The 22,423-nt window shown below is 54.4% G+C and overlaps 2 protein-coding genes across 5 annotated transcripts in view; one reads left to right on the top strand and one right to left on the bottom strand.

The window, feature by feature from the left end:
* The window catches only part of LOC117654479 (E3 ubiquitin-protein ligase TRIM9), a 72,216-nt gene extending 68,772 nt beyond the window's left edge, over nucleotides 1–3,444 (bottom strand). The window contains exon 1 of the mRNA XM_034401141.1: nucleotides 2,799–3,444. Within this exon, the coding sequence (XP_034257032.1) occupies nucleotides 2,799–3,407 (609 nt within the window). The 5' untranslated portion in view covers nucleotides 3,408–3,444. The remainder of the gene's footprint in view (nucleotides 1–2,798) is intronic.
* Nucleotides 3,445–4,594: 1,150 nt separating this feature from the next.
* On the top strand, nucleotides 4,595–14,803 carry LOC117654093 (probable alpha-ketoglutarate-dependent hypophosphite dioxygenase). Of its 4 annotated transcripts, none has more exons than XM_034400270.1 (5): nucleotides 4,595–4,711; nucleotides 13,034–13,239; nucleotides 13,334–13,507; nucleotides 13,720–14,025; nucleotides 14,314–14,803. In XM_034400270.1, exons 2-5 carry the CDS (start codon nucleotides 13,039–13,041, stop codon nucleotides 14,386–14,388), a joined length of 756 nt encoding a protein of 251 aa, XP_034256161.1. In that variant the 5' UTR covers nucleotides 4,595–4,711; nucleotides 13,034–13,038; the 3' UTR covers nucleotides 14,389–14,803. The 4 variants fall into 4 exon arrangements, with proteins under 4 accessions (XP_034256161.1, XP_034256157.1, XP_034256158.1 ...); XM_034400266.1 differs by lacking the exons at nucleotides 13,034–13,239; nucleotides 13,334–13,507; nucleotides 13,720–14,025; nucleotides 14,314–14,803 and adding exons at nucleotides 4,830–5,035; nucleotides 5,120–5,293; nucleotides 5,453–5,758; nucleotides 5,840–6,169 and having other exon boundaries at nucleotides 4,643–4,711; XM_034400267.1 differs by lacking the exons at nucleotides 13,034–13,239; nucleotides 13,334–13,507; nucleotides 13,720–14,025; nucleotides 14,314–14,803 and adding exons at nucleotides 4,805–5,035; nucleotides 5,120–5,293; nucleotides 5,453–5,758; nucleotides 5,840–6,169 and having other exon boundaries at nucleotides 4,643–4,711.
* Nucleotides 14,804–22,423: the final 7,620 nt, after the last annotated feature.

The following is a 22,423-nucleotide window of genomic DNA, read 5'->3' as shown; positions in this document are numbered from 1 at the left end:
GCGGCCTATTATTCGCGAAACGCAGGGCGAAGACGACCCTCGGGGCCCTTCGATTGGGTCGCGGGTCCGAGTCAGCGACTACACTGCTAGACGGTGTGCACGCAGCACGCACAAAAACAATACCGTCCCCAATTTCCTCATAAAGTGACCACAATTTTTTTTTATCGCAGTGTGCGATGCTCCGTCCTGTCTGTCCTGTCATCGGGCATTCCCTCCGCGCGCCCTCAGATCTCGCCATGTATGAATTTCGGCGGGACTCTCTGTACTCGTCTGATTGGTATGCCTCGTCATGCACGTCTGTGGCGGCCCGAGGAGCTTCACCTTTCTTGTTGTTGATGTTCTTGTTTGGCCACAAAGCTCGGGCGACGGCCCCTGCCCCCCCCCCCCCCCCACCTCGAGGGTTTGTCTGGCCCAGCTGCACGCGTGCCGTGTGTGGAGGGACTAGTACAACAGCTGAGCCATCTGCAGCCGTACGCGCCTAGCGAAGGCCAAGGGCTGCCAAGGGCCAGGTGATAGGCTGTGCCTCACAGTCTACTACCCCCTCCTTTTCCCCTTCCCCTCTCCCTCTCTCTCCCCCTTTTCCCGATACAAAGTAGTCGTGGCGCGCGCGAGCTGTTCACCCTAGCTCCCTCCGCACTGCTGCTGCGGCTGCTTGATACACATCAATTTAACGACACGTGGAGAAATAAATTGCAGTAAATTACCGTGGTGTGTGTGTGTGTGTGTGTGTGTGTGCGCGCGCGCGCGCGCTGGCCGTAACCAATACCACTGTCACGGCGCTGCAGGTGTTGTTTGGACTACCACGTGGGAGGGGGAAAAACAGGGCTTCACGACTTTATCAAGCAAAACATAAAAATACCACCAGCGAAAATAAATCAGGTTGACCATTTTGAAAAATCGACGACGACGTTTTTGGAGCGCAAACTAATTTGGAAGGCTGGGTTCGGCGAAAAAGAGATACGACAAAAACAAAAATCCCCGCCGAAGCCGTGCGGGATTCGAACCCGGGACGGTGATTATCGGCGAAACGGCGCCAAGGTGCGGTGCGCTCATCGCTCCCCGCGGGGCTGCGTCCCGAAAGTCCCGGCCACTGTTCATTAAAAGGCGAGCCCATTTCGGATGCAGTTCGCCGCCGCGTACCGCCGCGTCCCAGGAGGAGCACCTCCATTGTGACAGCTCACGCACGACAAGCGCGGGGCAACGAGCTAACCCGCCCCGCCCCGCCCCGCCCCGCCCCGCCCCGCCCCGAGCAATCAATTACGTAATACTGTCACCGACACAGCCCGGAACACCGAGGTGCGCAGAGCACACACTAGCACAAAATTTCGAAAACACTGTCGAAAACCCATATAAAAACGCGTGGCGAAATGTGAGCGCAAGACTGTCTCTCTCGCACCCCCGAGGCGCTCCACGTGGGTGCGAGAGAGACAGAGCGACCCTCCCGGCCGCTTTCCTGCCTTTGAAGACGAGACGGCAAACGCGCCGCGCGACTCGCGTTGCACCGCAAGCCGCCGCCGCCGTCTCCCTCGCACCCTCACGGGCCGCCCGCCGCCCGCCAGAGCGAGAGAGACGGCTCAGTCCGCTGCACCGAGCAGGGAAAAAACGAGGCGCGCGCACGTGGACTCGGCTCATTCATCCGGCCGGGAGGGGAGGGGAGGGAGGGACGAGGGGAGGGACGGGAGGGGAGGACGGAGGGAGGGGAGGGAAGAAAAAGGGGAGGGGAGCGACTAAGGCGCTGGGACTAAGCGCTTCATAGATCCGATTTTATGATCGAGTCTAGAAGCAGTGCACCTTGGTCTCTGTGCTGTCCCAGGGACAGGGGCGGAGAGAGGGAGAGAAAAAGGGGGGGGGAGAGGGGAGACGGAGGGAGAGAGAGAGAGAGAGAGAGAGAGAGAGGGAGAGAGAGAGAGAGAGAGAGAGAGAGAGAGAGAGAGAGAGAGAGAGAGAGAGAGAGAGAGAGAGAGAGAGAACGCTGCTCAGCTAAAAGCAGGCAGGGGGAGTGCTGAAGGGCGTGGGACGGTTCGCGCCAAAAGAAAAACAATGAAAGTCTTCCGCCTTTTGCGAAGAGTCCTCGAGGCGAGTGTTGACATGAGCATAAGCAACGAGGTAACGAGCACGGGGCGGCCCGCGAGTGCGAGAGGGAGAGCCGGGGGAGGCTGCTGCGAATGATAAGCCGAGGGGTCGTCGCCTGGTCGGGGACCCCCGTCCGCCCCCGTCCCCTCGGACCGCGGTGGCCGGGCTAACCTAGCCTGCGCATGCATTTCAGAGAAGCGCCGCCCCCTCCACTGGTTTATGGAGAGTCCCGGAGGACGGAAGGCCGTTGCTCTGGAAGGAAGCGAACTTTGACAAACTTTCCGGCCGAGCGGGTACACTGGCACGGCGGAAGCGGTAATCCAAATGAATCCTTTCGGCACGGGCAGTCGGTAAGTCCTGACAAATCCACACTGGCTTCACTTCACTGACACTGGACTGACACTCGCGGCACTGAGCACTGACACTGCACTGGTAATCCGACTGTCGATGGCTGAGGGGCGCACAGTGGGCCCGAAGACCGGTGGAGGCGGCCAAAACTAGACACGTTTTGAGCTCCAGAGTCGCTGGGACTCGAAGCGAACGTGTGACCCCACCAATGGATTCCTCGTTCGGAGAGCAATCCATTGGTAGGGTCACACGTTCGGTTCGAGCCCTGATTAGCGACTCTGAAGCTCAAAACGCGTCTAGGAGTTTTGGCCGCCTCCACCGGCGTTCCCCACTGTGGGGCGTTGGGGCGGCGGCGCTTCATTTTCGAGTGTACTGACCTCGCACTGCTCACACATGACGGTGGCCTCGTTGGCGGGCTCGGCCACGCACAGCTGGCAGTGGATGACGAGCTGCTTGGCCTCACAGTACTTGTCCACGATGGACTGCATGGCGCGGTACTTGGGCAGGTTGTGGGCGCCGTTCTCGTCAAAGTACACCAGCTTGCCGCATCCGGGCGCGGGGCAGGCGAGCGACAGCGCGGCGGCGGTGGCGAGCGGCGGGAACAGGAGGGTCATGTTGTTGGGCGTGCCGACGTAGCTGTTAGGCCTGCTGGTGCAGACCACGCCGCTGTCCGTCTCGCTCAGGATGGACAGCTTGTCCATGTCCTGCAGGATGTCGCTGCCGGCGACGCTGCCGCTGGCCGAGGCCGCGCTGTCCGTGCTGGACGAGGCCGACGACGTGGAGGCCGCCGACGAGGCCGTGGCGGCCGCGTGGTCGGCGCCGTCATGGTTGTGCGCGAGGGAGGGCGGCGGCGGCGGCAGCGCGGCCGAGGTGCTGGCCTGCTGCAGGTGCACCGCGCAGTTGAGGCACAGCGCGTGCGCGCACGGCAGCAGCACCGGGTTGTTGTACAGCTGCTTGCACACGCCGCACCGGAGTTCGTCCTCCATGGCGGCGACCGGGACGCCGCGACGCCGGCCGACGGCGCGACGAGCAACGCGACGATGTCCGGGACCACGCTGCGCGCCGACGCAGCCCGACGCAGTCCCTCACGGCGCGGCGGCAAACGCAGACTGGCTGGCTGTTGGCGGGGCGGCGCGGCTGCTGGCGCTGCCTGGCTACCGGCCGCCGGCCGTCCCCGTGCCGTGCCTGCCGTGCCGTGCCGTCGCGGCGGCGGCCCACCCCGCCTCCCCGCCCCGCGCTCCCCGCGCCGCGTCCCGCCGCCGCGCTCCAGAGACTCGACCACAGCGCCATCTGCCGGCGGCGCGCCGAAGCACCACCGCCGTCGGGTTCCCGCGCAGAGCGGCGCCATTCAAACAGAGCGGTGTTGCCTCTCGCTTGCCTGTCGCTTGCCTCTCTCGGTTGCCTCTCACTTGCCTCTTCCCAGTGCCGTTCCTCTCCACACCCGACTCTCTCCTGTCAAAAAATAATAAACTGAAAACAAAAACAGGAAACGAAAAGAAGAACTGGTGAAACTTTCTTTCGCCTTTCTCCTATCAATCTGTTATCTGGTCCTGACTTTCACCCTTTCATCCGCCGTTGTGACACACGCCATAAAAACACTCGCAATCTGAGTTGAGAGGTCAGAGAGCGTTGCTGTTTTACGTACGACGGCCTTGTGCAAACATGGAGAGGAAGAACTGCTTCGTGCTGCTTTCATACCAAGTTTCATTCCAAATCAGCAAAACTTTCAAAACCAGTTTGCTAATAAACCAATTTTTTCGAAAATTTTTAAAAAGCATGAATTTAAAAAAGTGTTTTAGAGTAAAGCAAGATGTCCATTTTTTCATCCAGGAAAGCAAATGAGCTTGTCCTTGACGTGAAGTAAACAACAGAGCCGTTGATGACAATGCCACAACTTTCCCATACGACCTTGAATGGCGAGCTGGGCTGCTTTCCACTGATACCGTTCCCGAATGATCTCTCTGCGTTCCCCTGCTTTCTAAAGTCAGTGCAGTGTGCGGCGACAGCGCTTGTTATCTGCTTTGACCTTTCCCCCGATTCAGTGCTGAACTACAGGGCCCTGGGTTGACACGAACGAGAGAGAGAGAGAGAGAGAGAGAGAGAGAGAGAGAGAGAGAGAGAGAGAGAGAGAGAGAGAGAGAGAGAGAGAGATAGAGCGCAAGTACGGCTTCTCGTCTTTCTCCCGCCCCCGCTGACCAATTAATCTCTTGGTGATATAAGTTTGAAACCCAGAGGGCTCGGCGACCAGTCGGCAGTCGAACGCACACAGAAGCACCAACGCATCCAACCGGTAAGCATAGACCCAGCACTCTAACAACTAAAGAGCTAGTCTGTGTTCAGAGAATGCATTTTTCAATTCGACACTGTGTCCTTTCTCTTAAAGGTTTCTTTCTGTCTTGCATCTACAGTCACAATGCCGAAATTCTTGACTCCCCAAGAGGTCCAGTTCTACAAGGACAATGGCTTCATCAAGATCAACGTCCTGGAGAAGGCTGAGATCGACGCCCTGTCCGAGGAGTATGACCTTTTGTTCCGCCTGCAGGCCAACGACGACATGGACTCGACCTGGATCGGCGAGGACATGTCGAAGGCCGCCAACAACAAGAAAGTCGCCGTAAGTACCAAAAACGAAGATTATTTTCACCTGAAAAATGAGAGTGTGTGCCTTTGGGATCTCATTCTTTCACTGCTATTGCAGGTTTTGTCGCTCCATGGCCTTCAGATGTTCTCCGACAAGTTCCTCAAGTTCCTCATGAACGATAAACTGCTCGACGCGTTGGAGGACATCATGGAAACCCCAAACATCGCCCTGCACCACACCAAGGCGCACATCAAGCCCACGGAGAACGGAGCTCCCTACCTCATGCATCAGGTAGGAAGATTTTTTTAAAGGCATTGGATCCCAGAAATAGGCTGTTCAGTCGCTTTAAGGTGATTTCCTTCGATACCACTAGGCGACTAGTTAGAAATTTTGGTGTAAAATCTGCTAAAGCCTAAAAACATAAAAAATAACCAAAATCCTGGCCCCTAGGACTACCCCTACTTCCCCCACAAGAAGCACTCCTTGATGGCGGTGTTCCTCCACATGGACGACACCACCCCCGAGAACGGCGGCCTCTGCGTGTACCCCGGCTCCCACAAGCTGGGCCCCCTGCCCTCGCAGACCAACATCACCAACGGCCTCGCCTTCCACTGGTGCGACCCCGCCAGGTTCCCCATCGAGGGCGCCACCCCCATCACCGCCAAGAAGGGCGAGATCGTCATCTTCCCCTACACGCTGGTGCACGGCAGCTACCTCAACCAGTCCAACAGGGTGCGCCGGATGTTCCTGGTCCAGGTGAGAGTCAAAATCAAAGAAGTTGAAGCGGTGGTGAGTTAACCTCCTCCGTGCAACGTTCTCATCTCTCTTTGTGTCCAGGTCATGGACGCCGATGACGTGCCCCTGACCGAGAACCACGACTCCCCCGCCCAGGGCCTCATGCTGAGGGGCATCAAGAAGAGGCTGGACACGGTGACCAGTTCGCACAAGAAGAACGCCATCAAATAAATGCAAGAACGAGAGTAATGGCGAGAAAAGCAATTATGTAAATAATAATTAAGATCTTAGGATAATGAATGCATATTACTTCATATGTCACACGTTTGAAATGTTTGTACATTTCAACTACATTTTAATGTGTTTTTCTTCTGTATGTCGATAAAGTGTCTCATAAGAAATAAACTATATTTTTATCTGTTTGATACGAAATGGCCTAGACTTCTGGTTAAATTTTTCATATTTTTTTGCTAAATTTTTTTTGTCGAAGTTGGCCCCTGCCGTGTTGCTTTTGTTTTGTATGTATTCCCCACTTCTTCTCACTGATGTTTACTTTGCGTTCAAATGCCGTCAAATAAATCAGTCATCAGGAAAACGTGAAACGAGTCTGTTATTCATTCAGCCTTGGAACAAACTGTGACTCGAAACTTGGAACTCAGAAATTAGAAAGTTACAACTCTGCAACAGGTTATGGGCCCAGAGATTTGTATCCATAACGCTTAGAAAAGGAAACTTGTGCATCGCGAAACCGGATGTCCAAAGGGAAAAAACAGAAAAATTTTGCCGTTTGACGGTACGAACTATGAAACCTGGAGTTTTCGCGTGAAGTGCTACCTCCGATCCCGGGACTGGAGAGCTACCTCGACAATGTACCGGAACAAGAACCAGCGCCGGCCGAGGAAACCCCAGCACAGGCAGCGGAACGAGAGAAGAGGAACAACCAACGTCTCGTGAACGATGCCATCTGCCGGAACAAGATTATTGAAAGGTTGGCCGAGTCCCACGTGTCCTATGGAATGGGCACTACTACTGCCAAGGAACTGTGGAAGAAACTGAGTGACACTTTCCAGAGGAAGAGTCTAGCTTCGCAGATGACCGTCATGATGCAGCCCTGTCCCCGGGCCCAAACCCGGGCACAACCGTGAGTGTGAAACTCTAGAAGAGCACTTCCCCAAGATCGACCGTCTGCTTCGACAGCTCACCAACGCTGGCCGTGAAGTCTCCGACGTGGACAAGATTATGTACATCCTGTTGAGTCTACCCCGTGAGTACAAGGGTGTGACCACAGCCATCGAGACCATGAAGGATGACCAGCTGACTTTGGAGAATGTGAAGAGTCGACTAAGAGACGAAGAAGCCAAGATGTTGTTCTTCTCAGCGCGCAGCAGCAAAGGGAAGGCTCAAGTACAGACCCCGAACAACAACAATGCAGTGTCATTTGCTGTGCATGCCAAGCACAAGACTCAGCACCAGCAAAGTGGCCCTCCCAAGCAGCAGTACCACAGTAGGCAGAATAAAGCACCCAACGCTCCAAACAAGAAGAACAGGTTCCCATGTCACAACTGTGGTGAGTTAGGTCACTGGAGATCTGACTGTGACAAGAACCAGAAGCCAAGAACTTATGGAGCCAATGCTGAGGAAGAGGAAGAGGAAGTAGCCCAGGCCATGTACAGTGGACCTCCGTTGCATGCTCAAGCAAAGCACACTTCAACAAAGCCTGTAAGTAGTACCAGCAATGGTCCACAAAGTACGCTAAGAAGTTATTGCTTTTCTGCTACTGTGCTGCCTGAGATAGTTTACTATGCCACTGAGCGAGAAGAGTTCAAGAAGCCGCCTGCTATCAAGCTCTCCACACTCAAGATGGCGCATTGTTTTGCATTGATTCAGGCTCGTCTGATCATCTCTGTAATGATGCTTCAATGCTTCAAGAAAAGGAACCTTTGCCAAAGCCCGTGATCGTCCAATCTGCAAAGAGCGGACAAAGCATGTATGCCACAGAGAAGGGCAAGATACGTGCTGTAATGAATGTCAAGGGGGCACTTGTTGAATTGACCCTGTCTGATGTTCTTTTTGTGCCTGATTTACATGCTAATCTACTCTCTGTAAGCAGGTTTGATCTGGCAGGAGGCAGAGTAATTTTTGGTGATGCAATGGTTGAGATCATGTCTCCACTGTTATCCAAGAAGAGAGAGACAGTTGCCATGGGAAAGCTGTATGGGAAACTGTACTTCATCAACTTTCCCAGACCCGCAACTGCCAACCTGACTGCCCAATCGCAGGAAATCTGGCACCAACGACTTGGACACTTACCTAAGGAAACACTTCAGAAGCTGGAAGGCATGGTTGAAGGAATCAAGGAAGTCAAGTCCAAGGATGTCTGCGGTACTTGCCAGGAAGGGAGGCAAACCAAGCTCCCACACTCTAAGACCAGAATTAGAGGAAAGAGACCTTTGGAACTCATCCACAGCGATGTTGCTGTTGTCAACCAAGAGTCTTATGATGGAAAAAGGTATGCTTGCAGTTTCATTGATGACTTCTCCCACTTTGCTGTAGTGTTTTGCATCCAGCGTAGGTCTGAAGTGCTTGACTGTTTGAAGGTGTTCCAAGCCTCAGCTGAAGCCCGCTTCAACTTAAAGATCAGCCGCCTCAGATGTGACAATGGCGGAGAGTACATTGGAGAAGATCTGAAACAGCATTGCAGAAACCAAGGAATTTCACTGGAATACACCATAGTTTACACGACAGAACTTAACGGAGTGGCGGAAAGGTACAACCGAACGCTGATGGAAAAAGCAAGATGTCTCTTGCTGGGATCCGGTTTACCGAAGAATTTGTGGACAGAAGCCGTCTCCGCTGCTGTCCACATTATCAACAGAACTCCAACAGCTGCACTGACTGACAAAGTCCCAGCGGAAGTTTGGTACGGAGAGAAGCCCAACCTCAGCAAGCTTCGAGTGTTTGGTTGTTTGGCCTACCTGAAAGTACCAAAACAACTGGTTGGAGGAAAGTTTGCGCCCAGAAGTGAGAAGTACTACTTGGTTGGATATTGTCCAAATGGGTACAGACTCTGGGATCCAGACAGCAACTCTGTGATTCAAGGAAGAGACATTGTTTTCGATGAGATGAAATTCTATGATGCCTCAGCAGCCATACCAGAAGATTTGTTTACTGGTTATGAACCGCAATCAGAACCTGAACAAGAAGCTCAACTGAATCGAGAGATCGACTGGAGGAGTCTCGAGCAACAAGTCGAGACTACTCAGCGCCCTCCTCAACAAGAAGAACTGCCGCATCAAGAAACACATCCACGTACGGATTCAGGGGGAGCAGCAGACAATGTTGTCATTCCTGACCCTGCCGTACGCACTCGATCTGGAAGAAATGTCAAGAAGCCTTCGTACCTGGAAGACTATGTTACATATGCAAGTGCAATGTCAGCCATAGTTGAAGGCGCCCCTGAAACCTTTGAAGATATTCGACTCCGTGAAGATAAGCATCTCTGGGAACGAGCTGCTAAAGAAGAAATGGACGCATTAGTCAAGAACGGCACCTGGGAACTAACCACACTTCCACCTGGACGGAAGGCAATCAATTGTAAATGGTTGTTCAAGATGAAGATGAACGCCGCAGGAGAAATTGATCGTCCCAAGGCACGCCTTGTGGCAAAAGGGTGTTCTCAGAAAGCTGGCGTCGACTACAAGGATTCTGACACCTATGCTCCAGTTGCAAAAATGGTCACTGTAAGAACCTTGTTGTCTGTGATTAATCATTTTGGGTTCACAGCTGTTCACCTAGATGTCCAGAATGCTTTCTTACACGGAGAGTTAAAGGAAGAAATCTATATGAGACAACCTCCTGGATTTGTTCAAGGCGAAAATCTGGTATGCAAGTTGAAGAAATCTCTCTATGGATTGAAGCAAGCATCCCACCAATGGAATGAGAGATTTGACTCGTTCTTGAAGAAGCTTGGCTTTACCAGATCGCCCTATGACAAATGCCTGTACCACTACAAGTCAGGTAACACAGTTGTCTATCTGTTGCTTTACGTTGACGACTTGTTGATTTGCAGTAACTCCTTCCACGCCATGACTCAAATCAAGGAAAAATTGATGAAGGAATTTCCCATGAAGGACCTTGGATTCCACAACTTTTTGGGAATGGAAATCAATCGCACTGCTGATGGAATGTTCCTGTCACAACCCGGATACATTCAGAAGCTACTTGAGAAGTATGGCATGGAGGAGTGCCACCCAATCGACACCCCAATGGAAAGTGACCCACCGCGATGCCTGGCTGGCCCATGCATTTTGGGAAGCCGCCCGTATCGTGAGTTGATTGGTGCTCTCATGTACCTGATGCTGTGCACCCGCCCTGACATTAGTGCTGCTGTAAATTTCTTCAGTCGCTACCAGCACAATGCTACTCATGCCCAATGGCTTGGATTGGTCCGAATCCTCCAATACCTCAAAGGTACCAAGGATATGGGAATCTACTACCATCGCAGAGAGCAACGACCTCCAATTGAATGCTTTGCTGATGCTGACTGGGCTGGAGATGTTGACGATAGGTTGTCGACATCTGGATACCTTTTCAGAGTTTTTGGCAACATCGTCATATGGTGCACTAAGAAGCAAAGAGTTGTCGCAGGTTCATCAACCGCAGCAGAATATGTATCCTTAGGTTCTGCCTGTACCGAACTGATCTGGTTCAAGAATTTGATGAGCGACATTGTACCTGACTTAGAGCTACCCATAGCTGTCTACGAAGATAATACATCTGTTATCCACTGTCTGCAGAAATGGGAGCAGAAGAGGCTCAAATCTGTGGATGTACAGTACCACATCACCAAACAGCTACAAGATGATAATGTTATTTCAGTGATGTATGTGCCATCTGAGCATCAGAAGGCTGATATACTTACTAAAGGACTTAAGAGGGACTCATTCCTACGTTTCAGAGATTTGTTAGGTATGCGCTCAAAGTATTTGACCTAGTCCTCTCTCACTTGAATTATTGCTCTGTTCTTACCTTTTTAACGTTATGGTTAAATTGTTTTTCTTAAAGGCATTGTAATATTTTTGCATTCAAGTGTACTCGCTAATGTTTGTCCTGTAAACCCAATCTAGTCCTTGTTATAATTGTTGTTGTAAATGTCAGCATTTATGCCTGAGTTTATTGTTATGCTTTTTATAGTCTATGTTGTTTTCACCTAATGTAAATTTTATTCGTCCATTGCCAAATTGTCAATGCTTGTTATTTTATTGCAAATATTTTATGTGCTGTTATTTTTAATGTACATATCTGTCGTCTATTGTCATGTCTGTAAGTTGATCATTAAATTCGACATGTTGCTTTGAAATGTTAATTCAAAATTTAAGGGGGAGTGTTAAATTTGTCATATTTTTACTTGCTAAATTTTGTTTGTCGAAGTTGGCACACTGCCGTGTTGCTTTTGTTTTGTATGTTATTCCCCACTTCTTCTCACTGATGTTTACTTTGCTGTTCAAATGCCGTCAAATAAATCAGTCATCAGGAAAACGTGAAACGAGTCTGTTCATTCATTCAGCCTTGGAACAAACTGTGACTCGAAACTTGGAACTCAGAAATTAGAAAGTTACAACTCTGCAACATTCTGGCAATAAATTCTCTCAGTTCCCTGGCATCAAGATCACCAAACTCACAGAATTTACGAACTGGCAGTGGTGGATTCAGTTTGCTGTCCCTCCAAGTTCACACACAACTCTGAAGCAATGCAACTTTTAACACGAATCCGATCTACCCAATCGGTTTTGTTTCTACTCACGTCCGTCGGCATATTTGAGACAACCAGACAACAGGTGCTCGGTGGAAGAGGAAGAGGCGATTTCATCGGCTCTCTTGAAGGCGGCGTGGGGTATCGGCGTGGCAGTGGGAAGCCCAGTTTCTCTGCGAACGTGGAGTATGGTCCGGGCTCAGAGATACTCAGTGTAGCGTAGGAAAGCATCTCCACCAGGAGCGCTAGCAAAGCATGTGACTTACTTGAACAAACATGGTTCTCAAATGATCCTCTGCTTTTCGGGCCTGAGCTGGTATAAGGATAACAGGAAAAGTAGCGATATACATCGGCAACTTTGGCCCGTCCCGTACATTAAGAAACGTACGAATTTCTCCTATGTTTGACCCTGACGGGAATTAAATCTGAGTCTGGGGTTAAAATAAATGTCGTTTTCGTCATCAGCACCCTCATAAACATCAGAAACAATGCAAAAACTCGAATAAAAAGAATGTTCCAAAAATACCCCGCTGGGATTTGAACCCGGGTCCGAACTTCTCCGATTTGCTCGAAACTGGCACCATTGGTTTTCTCTCGTCGCCCCGATTCCAAAAATACCCCTACATGCCCTCCTAGCTGCATCCGTTGCCGAGATCCTCCTCGACCCCATGTAGACCATGATGCACCTGCAGCAGCGCCCCCGGGGCTCGGATCGGATTTGCTGCCACCGGGCGGTTCTTAGGGTCACCCAAGGAGGCTGCATACCAAATTTGGTCAAGATCGGACCACGGGAAGTCCTCGGACGAACGAACGAACGAACGGACGAACGAACGAACGAACGAACGAACGGACGCACAGCATGCATCATACTATATGCCCGTCCCTCCGTCATTTTTTTACAAAAAATAAACGGGACGGGCCAAAAACCAGGGTGAATAGACAGGCTTCAAACTATTCTGAATTCTGAATCAGAGGTATGAAAGGTAGGGGTATTCACTCGCCAAATCTTAGCGGCCCATTGCATTAAGCGTTTAATGTAATGATCAAATTTATTTAATTTCGTGATTTTTTGCCAAGCTTTAGAAAAGCGCCTGATTTTGTCTTTGGCATGAGCTGAACAACAATGCAAGTGATCGTAATCGCACCACTTTCCCAAACGCCCTTCAAAGCCCAGCTCAGCAGCTTTTCACTGATACCACGCCCAAAATATCTCGCCGTTTTCACTCCGCTTTCTAAACTCAGTGACAGCACAGCTTATCTCCTTTGACCTTTCCCGATCCCGTGCCGAACTACTGGGCCCTCGGTAAACACGGAGAGAGGAAGAAAGAGAGAGCTCGAATGACGTAACTTCTTTCTTCCTCCCCCGCTGAAGAAAACAATTTCTCCGCGAAGTTTGCAGCTCAGCAGGCCCGGCGAACAGTCGGCAGTCGATCGCTCAGTGGCACCCACGCATTCAAACGGTAAGCAGGCGTAGAACTTGCGCATTTTTCAAGCCAACTCTCTGTCTCTTTGCTTACAGATCTCTTTATGTCTTAAAGGAACAGTCACAATGCCGAAACTCCTGACTCCCGAAGAGGTCCAGTTCTACAAGGACAATGGCTTCATCAAGATCAACGTCCTGGAGAAGGCCGAGATCGACGCCCTGTCCGAGGAGTATGACCTTTTGTTCCGCCTGCAGGCCAGCGACGACATGGACTCCTCCTGGGTTGGAGATGACATGAAGAAGGCCACCAACGACAAGAAAATGAGCGTAAGTAGCAAGAACAGAAAAATATTCCGACCAAAAAATGACATGAAATTCTCAAGAGTGCTTCTGGAATCCCGTTCTTGCACTGCTTTTGCAGGTTTTGTCACTCCACGGCCTTCAGATGTTCTCCGAGAAGTTCCACAAGTTTTTGATGAACGAGAAGCTCCTCGACGCGTTGGAGGACGTGATGGGAACCGAAAACATCGCCCTGCACCACACCAAGGCCCACATCAAGCCCACGGAGAAAGGGGCACCCTACCTCATGCACCAGGTGAGCAGAGGCTGGTGTTTCAACTCGAGAAAAATTCCTCTGACCGTTTGAAGTACAACCAGAGAAGCAATTTTATCTCGGATGGGACTTTTTGTCTGCATTTGCATCATTGAGGCCATTAAAGCACTATAAAAATTTGTATGATTAGGGCTTTCTTTGAAACTAACCGGGACGGGAACAACATAAAACTTTACAAAAATTCATCCTTGCAGGACTACCCCTACTTCCCCTACAAGAACCACTCCATGTGCGCGGTGTTCCTCCACATGGACGACACCACCCCTGAGAACGGCGGCCTCTGCGTGTACCCCGGCTCCCACAAGCTGGGCCCCCTGCCCTCGCAGAAGAACGTGGCCAACGGGCTCGTCTACTACTGGTGCGATCCCGCCCGGTTCCCCATCGAGGGCGCCACCCCCGTGACCGCCAAGAAGGGCGAGATCGTTATCTTCTCCTACCTGCTGCTGCACGGCAGCTACCTCAACCTGTCCAACAGAGTGCGCCGCATGTTCCTGGTCCAGGTGAGAGTCCAAAGCAAACACGAACTGTACTCTGGGCACAGTGGAGGCGGCCAAAACTCTGGACGCGTTTTGAGCTCCACAGTCGCTAAATGGCCTGGAACTGAACGTGTGACCCCATCAATGGATTGCTCCCCGAAAGAGGAATTCATTGGTGGGGTCACACGTTCAGTTCGAGCCCATTTAGCGCGACTGCTGCTCGAAACGCGTCCTGGATTTTGGCCGCCTTCACCGGCCTTCTGGCACACTGTGCGGCGGTAACCCGGTGTGCTCACCTCCTGCCCTGCCCAGGTGATGGACGCCAACGACGAGCCCACCGAGGACACCCACAAGGGCCCAGGGCCTCATGCTGAGGCGAGGGGGTAACCACTCGCGTAATACCCTGTACACAAAAACCATGTATTACGCGTAATACACGTGATCGTAATACCATTTTTGGGTCAAATGTGCCAAATTTCGGCATTTTAGGGCCGTAAGACACGTGTAATACACCCGTAATACAGCGTAATACCGAGTAGTCTGTACACGATTTCGTGAAGTGTTTACCCCCTCGTGCTGAGGGGCATCAAGCGGACGCTCGACAGGGAGGCCAGCACCTACAGGAAAAACCCCATCAAAGAGCCGCAAGAAAGAAAGTTGCGTCGAGGAGAGTGAATGTGTAAATAAGTCTTCTTAGAATAACTAAAATGCTCGAGGGGTGTACGTAACTTCTAAACCAATACTGTATTTACTATGACACGCGTCATAAGAAATAAACATTTTTTTCATTCGTTTGATACGACATGGTGTTGGTTGTCTGAACAAATCCCACTCCCCTTTTCTTCCAACAAGAATCACGATCTGCGCTGTCCTTTGCTTGTTCAGCGGCTTGCTCGGTCTCGTCGGCTGTACTGCTCGGTGACAGTGGCAGTGTCGCGTCGCGGGGTGTCGGCGAATCGGTTGCGGAGATACCCCGCGTTCCCAGTCACCCTGGGGGCGCGGGGTACAGCCTGCGCACAGCGCGACCCAGTGCGCGTCGCCCAACTGCTCTCATCGCACACACTGACCGATTCAAAGAGGGTCGCAGGATGAGGGTGACGGGGTTTCGGAGGCAGAGCGAAGTTCTGCCTTTGGGTCTTTAACTAAATCGAAGTTTGCACGCCTGTGCTCGCGTCGGCTCACCAATGCCATGACTATTCGGAAAACGGACGGGGGTCTAGAAGTCCAGCAGTGCGACAAGCCGACATAGAGCAGCGAGTCAAAGGGATGGAGGGGCTTCGGTCCGCTGCTGCTGGTGGGTTTCGGATCGGAACCACGCTGCAGGCTGCAGGGCTCTGAATGGGCGTCCTTGGGGGCGGCTGGGGGTGGGTTGGGGCGGCCCGAGGCGGGTGGAGAGGCGCCGTTGCGACCGAGCGGCCTGGCCGTGGCGAGCCGGCCTCCTCTTTGTTCCGTGCGTGCGTAAAACCGACCGGTGGCGCCACCCTCTCGTGGACGGACGCATGGCGAAGCTCGGCGCGGCCCCAGCCACGGCCCCAGCCACGGCCCCAGCCACGGCCCCAGCACCCCCGCGACCACCCCAACGTCGCCTCCACTGGGAGACTGGCAGGGACTGGGCCCCCTCCCCCTCCCGCCCCACCCCGCCACTACGACCCAGGCTAGCGTAGCGAGCGTACGGCGCGGCGGGGCGGGGTGGGCCGGGGCGGGGCGGGGTGGTGGGCTCCGGGCTTGAATGGGCGCCCCAGCCCACCAATGGCGGAGCTCGTTACTTCCCGCACGCCCCCCACCCGCCCCCGGCCCCACCAACCCCACCCCCCACGCCCCAAGGCCCCCACCAACCCCCACCCGCCCCACCAGCCCCAAGGCCCCCACCAACCCTTCCGCCGCGCCAACCCCCTCGCCGCCCCTCGCCACGCCGCGCCCTTCCCCAAGGTGGCTCGGAGGGGGCGTGTGCTGGGGGCGGGCTGGGGGCGTGTGCTGGGGGCGGGCGGGGGCGGAGAGGGGAATAAATAGAGCCCCGCAATGTCGGCCACCACACGAGAACAAAGAAGGGCGGACTAAAACACGAATGAAACGTAGAGTGTATTGCGCTGGTGATATTAGGGGCTTCTGAAGCACCAGTGGGGCACACTGCGATGGCGACACTGCCCCAAACAAAGTGGCAGCGTTTTCTTCTGCTGGAGTGCGACAAGAAACACGCGACGTGAGTTGAATATGCACTCCGGCTCTGGAACATACAATGTACTTACGCAGCCAAAAGGGTGGGGGAAATAAAACTCCCCTTTCTACATTCCTCCTAAAATAGAGAAATTCACCAAAACCTTTTGTATATGCAAGAAAAAAATCGTTGACATCGAAAAAGGTATATCGGGGCGAAAGCTAGAACAGAAATCGGCACACCATCTTCCATGCCCTCGCCATCGCGACATCGTGGGTGATTTCCGCGAACAGTGTCCCTCCTCCTGCCAGTTCCGGGAAGTGTCCTCCACGGCTCCGTTCCGCTCGGCTTCTCTCCGTCCAGATATCACGAGCAACTCCACCAAGTGAACGGTTTTGCCCTACAGCGGCCATAAACCGCCACTGCTTGCCCTCCAGTAGGACGCGCCGTCCCAGGCAATCGCCCGCCCGGCGCGCTCGGCCGCGGAACTGTCTCTGGGGCGACTTCGGGCCTCGTCGTTCTCTGTGCTCCGACACTCGGGAAAAAGAAACGCCAAAACATTTACTCTAGCGCACTCGTTCAAATCAATTTGTTTCTAATGATGGCGTTAAAAATGACAAGATGATGTGTCGACAAATGCTTCGCTCTGTTGTGTGCGAGGGGCAAACAAATAGAATTTTGGCGTACTTCCCTTGAAATAACGGTGAAATAACGCACAATAACGTTGAAATAACGGTGAAATAGAGCGAAAAAACGCGAATTAACGTTGAAATGCACTTGAAATGAGAATGAAATAACGTGAATTCGTAATAACGGTGTACAAATTTAAACGAAGTTGTTTGCCCCTCTGTTGTGTGCGGTCCCTGGAGAGCCCGGCTAGCCCGCAATGGTAATGGCAATGGGTGGGCAAGCCCGCAACGGATCCGAGTGCGCGGGTTGCCTACGCCGGAGCTCACAGGGGCTCCTCTTGACGCACGACATTTTGGCGTGTTTTCGACAGTCGTTACTGAAAGCGGCATTAAAAGCGGGGACTGTTTCACAAAACTGTCATTGGTGCACGCCCCCTCGATCGAGCCCCCGGCGGGGCCCCCGGCCAACAACAAGTGCAATCCATTTCCCGCACTACTTATTGCGCGACACTTTTAGGAGCCCCGCCCCGGCAGTGCCTCGGCCAGGCCCTGCAGTGTGGCGGCAAATTTGCGGCCTTCTTAATATTCATTCCCGGCAGCAATAAACAAATAGCGGCACTGAAGACGAGGCGACCTTGGGCCGGCCCGGCCGACCGACTCCGCACCGCCGCCGCTCCGTCTCGCTCCGTCTCGCTCGCGCACCGACGGGCCGCGCCGCGAGTGCGACAGAGACGGCGCGGCCCCGCTCGACGCCGTCCTGGCCGGAAACGTGCTCACGCCGAATTAATGTACGACACACTGCGAGGGGAGGGGGACGCCGGGAAATGACTCGATAAAACTTTTATGTCCCTAAATTCTGGGCGGCGCGGCGAGGCGCGGCGAGGCGCGACGAGGCACGCACTTCTTGAAAGTCGGGACGAAAAAAAAAGTTGTAATGTATACAGCTAGTGACGCGGCGCCACCGTCTGCCGTAAGGCGGCCGTAAGGCGGCCGTAAGGCAGGCAGATAGGATCGGACGCGACACGGCCCGGCACGGCGGGCACGGCCCAGTGACAGTGCAGCGCCCGGCAGCGCCGAGGCAGCGCCGCACAGTGGGCCAGAAGACCGGTCGGTGGGGGCGGCCAGAACCCCAGACGCGTTTTGAGCCCCGGAGTCGCTAAGCAAGACTCGAACCGAACGTGTGGCCCCACCATCCGCGTTCGAAGAGCAATCCATTGGTGGGGTCACATGTTCGGTTCGAGTCCCATTTAGCGACTCTGGAGCTCAAAACGCGTCCGGGATTTTGCCCGCCGCCTCCGGTCCACTGTGTACCGCCGGTAAGGCCTGCCTGTCACAATTCAGCGCGCGTTTTTGCGGCTGCCGATTCAGACTCAGAAATGTTTTGCTGTCCGTCCGCGGAGAGGCCGTTCTGCAGACCAGGATACATGCTTGCACTCTGCCCCCCCCCTCCCCTTTTCCTCACCCCCTCCCTGCCGGAGCGCGCCGCGTGGGCTGCCCACATTTCCTCTTACAGTGGAATGGAAGAAGCTTGTCTGGCTGCACCTTCTGCATTACCGGGAATCACGCTCCAGGCCCAGTCCAGGCCTCTGCAGTGCCCTGCAAAGGGAGGGGGCTCGTAACTACACTGCCAGATCTTTATCACCCTGGAAATTAAAAGTCCTCCTGAATTTTATTCTCCCTTTGGTCGTGGCGCCTGCTTCCGACTCTGACGTCGCTGGTCTACCTACTCTCCCCCCCCCCCTCCAAGGCGCGCCACCCCCACGCCCCCGCGGGCCCCGCGCACCTGAGCCCCTCCAAGTGTCTTTCCTCGCCCACACCTGAAAAGCTGCTTACTCTCGCCAGTCCCGCCAGTCTCGCCCCAGGACCGCTTTTCGACATTAAAACTCCACGGCCAACACGGCGCGTCGCGGCGCGTCGTCGCGGGTTAGCACCTGCCACCCGCAGCGAGAGAGAGAGAGACAGAGAGAGAGAGAGAGAGAGAGAGAGACAGAGACAGAGAGACAGAGAGACAGAGAGACAGAGAGAGACGACCGCTTTTGGACTTGCTGCGGCAGTGTCAGCTGCAGCGCGCTGGAGTCTTATTCCTGTGTGATGTCATCAAAATCTCAGCATGCAATGCTCAAACACCATGGTTTCTCGCATCTTCTTTTTCGAGGAGTATTCTAAGTTTGGAGATGCCGGGGGCGCAGCTTGGACGTGGCCGTGCTTTGATGCATCGTCCAATGAGGAGCGGGCGGGGCCGGGCAGTTGGAGCCAATGGCGGCGGGAGGGAAGGCCTTGCCGGCCTTGCCAGCCTGGCCTTCCGAGCGTCATGGGTCCGAGGCACCGCGCCGCGCGACGCAGCGCCCCAGCTTGCCCCCCGTGCCCCGCTTGCCCGCCTGCCCCCCGCCTGCCCCCGCCTGCCCCGCTTGCCCCCGCCTGCCCCCGCTTGCCCCCGCCCCGTCAGGCCTCGCCCAGATCTCTCTGTTACCAACACTGGGGCCTGATTAATTGTAATGTCAGAATGCGGGGAATCCCTTTGTCTATCGCTGTCTCCTGCGTCTCTATCAGTCGATCCTCCCCCCTCTCTCTCCCCTTCCCTCTCCGTCTTCCGTTCGGGCACCGGCTGGCCCCAAGTTTCTGCCCGGGTGTCCCCTCCGCTTCATAGTCGCCCCGTCTCCTTTTCCCCCGGCTTCTTTGCCCGGGCATAAACTGGCCTTTAACCTAGTCGTCGTCTTTCTCCGTCTTCTTTAGCGCTGCCTTCGTCCCACATTCCCGTTCTCGTCGTTCACTCCCTTTCAGTCCTTCGCCGCCGTGACGTCACCGTCCTCTTTGCCGCCTCTCTCTTTCTCTTTTGCCTCCCTCGCCGTCTCTCTTTTGCAGTCGTCTCGTCCTCGTCCTCGTCCTCCTCGTCCTCGTCCTCCTCGTCCTCGTCCTCCTCGTCCTCGTCCTCGTCCTCGTCCTCGTCCTCCTCGTCCTCGTCCTCGTCTCGTCCTCGTCCTCGTCCTCGTCCTCGTCCTCCTCGTCCTCGTCCTCCTCGTCCTCGTCCTCCTCGTCCTCGTCCTCCTCGTCCTCGTCTCGTCCTCGTCTCCTCGTCCTCCTCTCCTCGTCCTCTCGTCCTCGTCCTCGTCCTCGCTCCTCGTCCTCCTCGTCCTCGTCCTCCTCGTCCTCTCCTCCTCGTCCTCGTCCTCCTCGTCCTCGTCCTCCTCGTCCTCCTCGTCCTCGTCCTCCTCGTCCTCGTCCTCCTCGTCCTCGTCCTCCTCGTCCTCGTCCTCCTCGTCCTCGTCCTCCTCGTCCACCTCGTCCTCGTCCTCCTCGTCCTCGTCCTCCTCGTCCTCGTCCTCCTCGTCCTCGTCCTCGTCCTCGTCCTCGTCCTCCTCGTCCTCCTCGTCCTCGTCCCCGGGGGCGCGCCGTTCGGGGGTTAACGGCCGCTGCGATCATTACAAAGCAATTTATTTGCCCTTCGTTTAAGTCAACATAAGACCTCCTTTGAGTGTTTTAATTACTTTTTTTCCTCGCCGTCTTGGCGCCCCTTTTCGCTTTGTTCCGGGAAGCAGGGCCGGCTGCACTGCGCACTGCATCTCTCCGGTTTCTTACAGTGTGGGCGCCATTAATTTTTTTGCGGGTGACTTTTGACGGGGAATTTCCCTCCGCCGGGGGAAATTCCCCGCACCACTTGGCCTTCCGGCAGAGTGGGGCCCTGCCGGCCCTGCTAGCCCCGCTGGACTGCATCGCTCCACGCCGCGACAGCGTTTTATGGACGGGGGCCAGGCCGCCCCTAGCCGCTCCGTGTGGCCCTGGGACTGGGGATCACAGTCCGTCTGTCTGTCTGTCCGTCTCGTCTGTCTGTCTGTCTGTCTGTCTGCCCGTCTGTCTGTCAGTCTGTCTGTCTGCCCGTCCGTAAAATTTACTCAGTCTTACATCAGCCCTTACCAATGTATGTATGTGTGTTTGTCGCGGTATTTGTACGTATTTCCAAATGAATGCGAGTGCGTCGTGTGTGTGAGTGTGTGTGTGTGTGTGTGTGTGAGTGTGCGCGCGCGCGTGTGTGTGTGAGTGTGAGCGCGCGCGTGCGTTTGCGTGTGCGTGTGCGTGTGTGCATGTATGTGTGTGTGCCCCTCATCCGGCGCTGCAATTACTTCCCTGTCATGTTTTCTGGACTCCGTTTGCCCCTTTCTTGCCGCCCGCACGGCCCTACCCGGTCTCGCCTTGACTGCCCTGACTGCCCTGACTGCCCTGACGGACGGGCGTGCGGGCGCGGCGTCGGGACGGGACGCACAGTGGGCCGGAAGACCGGTGGAGGCGGCCAAAACTCTCGACGCGATTTGAGCTCCAGAGTCACTAAACAGGACTCGAAGCGAACGTTTGACCCCACCAACGGATTGCTCTCCGAACGAGGAATCCATTGGTGGGGTTACATGTTCGATTCGAGCCCCATCTAGCGACTCTCGGAGCTCAAAACGCGTCTAGAATTTTGACCGCTTCCACCGATCTTATGGGCCACTGTGCGCCGCCAGCCCCGCCAGCCAGCCTGACGAGATGATGCTCTTGCTTTGCTTGTGTTGTTGTTTTTGTTGTTTTTTTGCGCATTTCCGCCGTTTTTGCATTAAGCGCTGCAGTGTAGTGGCGCGCAAATGACCGTGTGCCTTTCCTTTCTTTCTCGCCTCGGCGTTCTAAATGGCGACGCTGGCCGCGCGGCGCGCTAAACAGCTAAAAACCAACAGCCAACAACAGCCGAAATACTATCGGCGGCTTCTCACGCCCCGCGCTCGCTAGTAGTCGTCGCTCTGTCTCTCTCGCACCTATACGAAATGCCCCATGAGTGCGAGAGAGATGGAGCGACGACTTTGGAATCAGTCTGCAACGCTAGCAGTGCGCTGCGGAAATGGGGACATTTTCATGCCACTACACCGTCGGCCGACCCGAGCCGCGCCGAGGTTAGTGAGGCAAAAATGGAAATCCCCGGTCATTCCCGCTATGGCATGGCGACGCCCAGATTTCACCGCGCGAGCAAACAAAAACTAGGCGAGCCGTTTGCCGCGTTTTCTCCATTGCCACTGTCGGGGTTTAGAAGTTCAAAGTTTGTATACATATTTGTTTGGCCACGTTTTTAGGTTCGCAGAGACGAATCGAACTGTCAAAAGAAGTATGCAGTGGGCCAGAAGGCCGGTGGCGGTCAAAATCCCGGACGCGTTTTGAGCTAAATGGCACTCGGACCGAACGTCCTCGTTCGGAGAGCAATCCATGGTGGGGTCACACGCTCGGTTCATCCCATCAAGTGACTCTGGAGCTCAAAACGCGTCCAGGATTTTGACCGCCTCTACCGGTCTTCTGGCCCACTGTGCAGTGTAGGGATGGGTGGGCCGGACACAGACACAAAGACACACACACACACACGCTTACACTTGTTTTGACACAAGCACACCAACACAAACAAGCAGCTCTACGTAATTACAGACAAGGCCCTCCCCACGTGAAACTTGGCGTACGTACGAAGGTTTCCTTTTTGCGCACGTCCCCCTCTCCCCCTTTTCATCCTTTTTTTCTGTCTCTCTCACTCGCCCACAGACGCGTGCTCATTAGAATAAGGGCCCCAATCCAGACGCGAGTGGGACAGAGACAGCTGGCCTCGCTCTCACACACTGCCACCCTTGCGCAC

This window comes from Thrips palmi, unplaced genomic scaffold (assembly GCF_012932325.1).
Source record: "Thrips palmi isolate BJ-2018 unplaced genomic scaffold, TpBJ-2018v1 HiC_scaffold_10, whole genome shotgun sequence".
NCBI classification, from domain to species: Eukaryota; Metazoa; Arthropoda; class Insecta; order Thysanoptera; family Thripidae; genus Thrips; species Thrips palmi.
Note: the sequence above shows the minus strand (reverse complement) of the source record. Positions and strands in the feature narration are given on the sequence as shown.